Source organism: Aulonocara sp. 'chitande type north' Nkhata Bay, linkage group LG1 (genome assembly GCF_057382095.1).
Source record: "Aulonocara sp. 'chitande type north' Nkhata Bay isolate Kocher_YH1m ecotype deep benthic linkage group LG1, A_spYH_male_GT1.1, whole genome shotgun sequence".
NCBI classification, from domain to species: domain Eukaryota; kingdom Metazoa; phylum Chordata; class Actinopteri; order Cichliformes; family Cichlidae; genus Aulonocara; species Aulonocara sp. 'chitande type north' Nkhata Bay.
In genome coordinates, this window is record NC_141344.1 from 20270795 (window position 1) to 20277637 (window position 6843).

Here is a 6843-nt window from a genome sequence, read left to right on the forward strand (position 1 = left end):
TGGGAGGAAGAGCCTTCAGTTTTCAGGCCCCTCTTCTGTGGAACCAGCTTCCAGTTTGGATTCAGGAGATAGACACTATCTCTACTTTCAAGATTAGGCTTAAAACTTTCCTTTTTGCTAAAGCATATAATTAGGGCTGGATCAGATGACCCTGAATCCACCCTTAGTTATGCTGCAATAGATGTAGGCTGCTGGGGGATTCCCATGATTCATTGAGTTTTTCCTTTCCAGTCACCTTTCTCACTCACTATGTATTAACAGACCTCTCTGCATTGAATCATATCTGTTATTAACCTCTGTCTCTCTTCCACAGCATGTCTTTAATCCTGTCTTCCTTCTCTCACCCCAACCGGTTGCAGCAGATGGCCGCCCCTCCCTGAGCCTGGTTCTGCTGGAGGTTTCTTCCTGTTATAAGGGAGTTTTTCCTTCCCACTGTCACCAAAAGTGCTTACTCATAGGGGTCATATGATTGTTGGGTTTTTCTCTGTATCTATTATTGTACGATCTACTGTACAATATAAAGCGCCTTGAGGCGACTGTTGTTGTGATTTGGTGCTATATAAATAAAATTTTATTGAATTGGTCTGACAACTCTTGATTTCTGCTGTGACATTTGAAGGGTAAGGTCAGAATTTGGTGTAAACAGCGTGAGAGCATTCCTCATGTCAACAGTTTAGACTGCTGCTGGTGCAATGGTGTGGGGGATATTTTCTTAGCACAATGTTTGACCTCTTGGTAGCAACTGAGCATCATTTAAACACCACGCCGTGTCCATCTCTTAATGTCGACAGTGTACCCATCTGATGGTCTACAGCAGGATAACACACCATGAAAGTAAATAATGCACCAAGGAAGAAATTCAAAAAGGAATGAACATTGCAAACAAAGATGAACACAGGGTTATACACTACCAGGAAACAGGTGGGGATCGGGGCACAGCTGAAACTAATCAAGACAAGTGAAGACAGTCAAGGTGGGGCTGAGAATCACAAAGGAGAAAAATTGCAGGTAAAAAACACCTTGAAAGTAAAACAGGAAGTAACCGGATGACCGAGAGGAGAAGAAAAAGGTACACAAGAGGGGAAAGGGACTTACAGGGAAACCCATGAGGAGATGGCTATGAAATCAAAGCAGGGACTACACTCAAAATAATAATACTCATGATATACCAGGATAGAAAAAGGAATAAAAACCCCCCAAAACAAAACAAAAACTGAAACATAATATCAAAATATATTAACAGGAATCTGAAACACAAAACTCATGACATACAAGTAAATCAGATTCTTTGTAAGCCTTCAGTGTTGCACAAGATGACAACAGCATCAGGGATTTCTCTTTAAACAGAGAGCTGAAACACAGTTGTGTTGCTAAAGAACATATGGATCTCAGAGGAGGACAATGGTGCTTGTGTCTAATGACGATGGTGGTCGAACATTACTCCGTTTCATTTTGGCTTTTGCTGTGATTTCCCCCCAGTTTGTTTGGTCAGAATCAGGAGTGCACTCTAGGCAAAACTGCTGCAAACGCCGCCTTATTTGAAGATTCACACACATTTGGTCTTGAGCAATGAGCAATTATTAGTCAAACCAGAAATAACCTGCTACGTAGCTTGCATTCGAACATCATACATTAATGTGCTTGCACAACTTTATTCCTGCCACTAAGCAACAAGTCTATAAAAGCTCATTTTGTAGGATTGTTTGTTTCTCACACATTCGCCGCATCATGTTGACATATATGCATCTATATGTATTAAATTTCTTAATAAATAATTGGAATGCATTATTCCAGAGAATATGTCACTCAGGGGGTGGATGTATTATTAAAAAAACAGTTTGAGATTCTAAAATAGGAAAACGTGCTTGAACTGGTTTTGACAGTTGAATAGCTATATTGAGCAAATATGCCCAATAGTTTTTTTTTCTTATTTAGCTCCCACTCCCATCTGTATACATCTCCCTCTAAAAATAACTCGCCTGCATTAAAGCTGTAAACTGGACTTCTAATAGCAGCCTTATGTTCAAATATTGCATAACTGTCCCTGTGATTGAAACAGGCCTAGAGCTAGGCTGTATTGATGTACCAGGTATATTTAGTTGCTTAAATTTATTGAAGTGGTTGGTTAAACCTTTCCTGAGCACAATGATAATTCACTGCCAGGCTGCATCATTTGACACTTAAGAGGTGGTATAAGTTTTCAAGTCTCAAGTTGATTACGTCCAAACTTAACATGTGAAAAGAGGAAGAACACTCTGTAGTATTGAAGCAGTCAATGGATTTCAGGTTTGTTTGTGAAATGAAAGTGAATGCTTCTTAGCGCACCTTGTCCCAAGTAAATATTTATCTAAAAATAACTCGACACAAGGAAATCATTATTGGCCTCCACCCTTTTTAACCTCCCTCACCTCCTCCTGATGTCTGGGCAAAAACAAACACATTTAGAGCCAATACAGGGAAAGGCATACAGAGGACCTGTATATATTGAGCAGCCTGCAGAGCTTTTGGTTCCTTTCACAGCAGCACAACGTGGGCCACTGTGTCCTGTATGCTGGCCGCAGACATGGCACGCCTGGGCCTCCCTGTCTTCCTCGTCCTCAGCTTCTCCTTGCTCCACATCTGCAACAGCGGTCCATCTCGCACCAGGAAGGCTGTTTCACCTCGCCAGTCTGGAGGTAATTGTATAAATCCTATCAAATCATGGCTTTATCTGACCTGTGTGTGTGTGTTTTTTTCTTAATTGTCTCCTCCTTGTGCAGCTACAGAGGAGGAGGATGTGATGTCACAGCTCCAGAGGTTGTGGCAGGAGGTCAATTCTCTGAAAGAGATGCAGGCACTGCAGACAGGTATTAGTGAGAGCGTTTCTGCATTCCTGATAAATTAATATTAATGTACAGACAAGTAAGACGAGCAAGAGTGTGAACAGTGCTGCATTTATAACTTAATAGCCAGAGTTTAAAAGTCAGAGTGATTCTGTAATCTGACGGACATTTCATATCAACTAAAAAAGGAAGAAAAAATAATAATCGAGACGCTTTCACAACATACTCCTATAGTGTGTAAAATCCATCAACTGCTGCTTAAGTGCTAATGTTTAAATTCAATATTTTGTCAGATATTAGCAGTGTCATAGAAAGTCCTCGAGTCTCTTGGGAGGTTTTCCACCTATTTGATTTCAAAATCTGAAGTCTGAGAACAGCACTGGATTTTCTGTGGCCGAGAAGAGGCTGCTGAGGATGCTGAAGAGCAAATTATTCTTTAATCAGCTACTGAGGTCAAGTTACAGTTGACCATCTCAAATTCCCTCAACAGAAGGAATTTAAATCTTTAACAAGGATTTCTTGAACACAAAGTGAATGATTTAATGAAAATCAATGGGTTAGAAGAGACTTTGAAGAAATAAAAATTAAATTAATACACAAACTCAAAAGGCTAATTCTGATATAGCATACCAATTTTCTGCTATATAAATTATGAAAACTGTTGACTTTTTCTGTATTAATTAAAGAGAAATGTGCCTGAATATAAACTTGATAATTTCTTGAAATTAATATTTAATGAAATTGATCAATACAGCCTGCAGACATGAAGCGTACCCCTAATTGTAGAATGAACCTTATGGTGCCAGCTTATCAGCAGAGGGCAGCAACACTCCAAGAAGCCTTTAAATGCAAAGTAACAGGTTCACTTGCAAGCTGCATGATGGTTACATGAATAGTTCTTGCAATGTAATTTGATGGGACTAGTTTATAGTGTTACTTTACCATTCATTAATTCATGAAGTAAATGCTTTGTGTTTTCAGTGTGTCTCCGGGGCATCAAAGTTCATAGAAAGTGTTATCTTACAATTGAGGAACCCAAACATTACCATGAAGCAAATGAAGACTGCATTGCACAAGGTGGAACTCTTGCAACACCGCGGGACATGTTGGAAAACAATGAACTGAGAGACTATGCAAAGAGGAGTGCTCCCGGGTCTAAGGACTTCTGGATCGGTGTGGCAGACATAGTGAAAGAAGGCGAGTATGTCGATGTCAACAGCCAGCCAGTCCGCTTCTTTAACTGGGATCGCTCCAAGAAGCAGCCCACAGGAACGAAGAGGGAGAGCTGTGTTGCTCTTTCAGTGGCTGCACAAGGAAAGTGGTATGATGAGGTGTGTCGCAGCCTGAAAAAGTACATCTGTGAATATGTCATTCCCTGAAGCCAGAAGTGGAAAGAAGAAATTAAATAAAAGGATGTTGACGATTTGATGATCACTGATGCAGGTTTATTTGACTAAAACTGTACAAACCCTTGTGTCTATGATAGGAAGTTTTTTTCTCTGTGGTTATTAATTGGGTTCTAAAACAATCCTAATATTCAAAATAGTAACTATAGGTGGATTTTATATGAGTTCTCTGTGATACAAGAACTTTATCTTCACATGAAGCAATTCCCAATGGCTTGGACATCGACTGAGCAGATCATGAAATTAAAAATTATGAGTGAAATTTCACTGAAATAAACAAAAATGTAAGCTTCTGTTGTTTCCTGGAAATGATTTCATTTCACCATTACTTTTCTACATTAGCTTTAGTCTATTAATTTCATCATTTTACACTTTACATTAATGCAACTCCATACATAAGTATGAGAAAGTTCCTCGGTGCACACTTCAACTTCTCATGAAGTATTTTTGACTGTTTCACATTCATTGGTGTGAAACTGCAACAAAACCCACAAAATGATAACATTTTGTTTTATTGGGAAATGTAACATGTTTGAGGGACCCTTGTTGCACAACAGTCATAAAATGTACTGACTTAAAAAAAAGTAGCACAAGCAGTTCTGAATGTTGAGTAACGTTTAAACATTTCCTGGCTACAATCTATAAGAGGCCTGAGCAACACAGCAGGGCTGTGATAAAACTGGAGTTGCAGGCTCAGTTGTGCTCAACATTTCAGATTTTTTATTGCAGTGACACCGAATAGAGCCGTTATCACACCTTGAACCTTCGTGAGGTGACAATGTCAAATATTTACCCCTGTTTGCTCCGAATTGCTGCTGCCACACTGCAGTGCAGATGTCCGGTTATAGGAAAAATATTTTTGGTCATCTAACTACAAAACACCAGTTTAACAATCTACAGATGAGAGTTCAGCAACTACTGTGTCACTGTCCGCCACATCTGCTCTTCAGTCACAGCCAGCTGAGATGGTTGAGATGGCGACTAACCACGGTTCAAGGCAGGGACATTTATGTCTCTCTCCCTCTTTTTGTGCTAAATCTTCAATCTGTAATGAGCACCTATATCCCTCCCCACAATAAGCTATTAAAAAATGATGAATTCACATCTGCGGTATATGGAGACAGCTTTATTACATTTCTAAAAGAGAGCCCCAGGCAAAAACGAGCAGCTGGGACCCCATTAAACACCTGTTCCACCCCTTTTCTGTAGACTGAGTGCTGGCCAAAACTGATGTGTACCAACCCATCCATCCCTTTTGCTAACCTTTTATCCAGCTATCGTCATACTATAATGACTGTAGTGTATACATTATGTGTTCTCTATCTCCTCCTAGACAAGTGGACCAATCTTGAAACTTTGCACAAACATTGCCGAGGACACCATGAGTGCCAACATCTGTATTTTATACAAATTACACAATCATATTTATATTTTATAACACTGAATGGAATGTCAGATTAGAATGGTGTGTCATAATATATTTGTAGCATATTTACTGATCTATGCATGTTTCTTATCTAGTTTGCTAGTAAAGTGAAAGGCGGGGTATACCCTAGACAGTTCGCCAGTCTTTTGCAGGGCTGCTGTGTTGTAATTCAACTAAACATAAATTTATACATGCCAAATACATCCCCAGACAGGTATACTAAGCGTGCACCTTGTGATTTTTGTTGTCATTGAGCTCCACCAAGCTCAAATCAAATCAAATCACTTTTATTGTCACATCACATGCGCTGGTACACTGGTACAGCACATGTGCATGAAATTCTTGTGTGCAAGCTTCACAAGCAACAGAGGTGTGCAAAATACAAGAAACATAAGAACAAAGCAAAGGGGTTGGCTGTTCATTTTTCCAAGGAGCCACATGAGAAAACGGGACTGGGCCACATCAGTAATCTTAACTCGATTCTGTCGATTCTGCTCATTATTAATTTCATCTCTGGGTCTGGGGTTTTATTCAGGTTGAGATCTGGAGCAGAATCACAATCACAGAATCAGAATCAGAAAGACTTTATTTATCCCCAAGGGTCAATTTAGAATAAAAAATTAACTTAACTCTATTCATGTTTTCGGACTATGGGAGGAATCTGGAGTGCCTGGAGAGAGCTGGTTGAACATGCAAACCTCATACAAGAATGCATAGCTGCCTGGTGGATTCAAAACAAGGACCTTCTTGCTGTGAAGGAACCACTGCTAACCACGCTGATGCCCCACTATGTCATTATATATATGTATGCACAATTGTATAGTGAAATCCTTTCATTATATTAGTAGTTTAGGCCCAACAGGCTACAGGCTTGAGATTCTACATGGGAGGATTATTAGAAGCCAAGTGGCGCAGATGAGCCTACAGTCAAACCCACGCCATCATTTACATTTAGAGTGAAAATAATATCAATAAAGTTTTGAATTTATTAAACCATAAAAGTAGGCACATCTTGTGCTATTTTTATCTTAATCTGATAATAACATGACAATTAATATATTACATAGTAGAAATTAAATTCACACATCTCTCTCATACACAAACTGTGCGCTTGTACTGTATATCTGTCATCTCTGCCCTTTAACGAAAACAAGCGAAAACACGCACACTCGCCGACGTCATCCTGTCC

At 39.5% G+C, this 6843-nt stretch overlaps 1 protein-coding gene across 2 annotated transcripts; it reads left to right on the forward strand.

Annotated features, from left to right (window-relative positions):
* The first annotated feature begins 2524 nt into the window (after positions 1-2524).
* Positions 2525-4515, forward strand: clec3a (C-type lectin domain family 3, member A). 2 transcript variants are annotated; one of them, XM_086298838.1, is made up of 3 exons: positions 2525-2675; positions 2760-2846; positions 3804-4515. In XM_086298838.1, the coding sequence occupies exons 1-3, from the start codon at positions 2549-2551 to the stop codon at positions 4199-4201; spliced, it is 612 nt and encodes a 203-aa protein (XP_086154964.1). In that variant the 5' UTR covers positions 2525-2548; the 3' UTR covers positions 4202-4515. The 2 variants fall into 2 exon arrangements, with proteins under 2 accessions (XP_086154964.1, XP_086154973.1); XM_086298847.1 differs by lacking the exon at positions 2760-2846.
* Positions 4516-6843: the final 2328 nt, after the last annotated feature.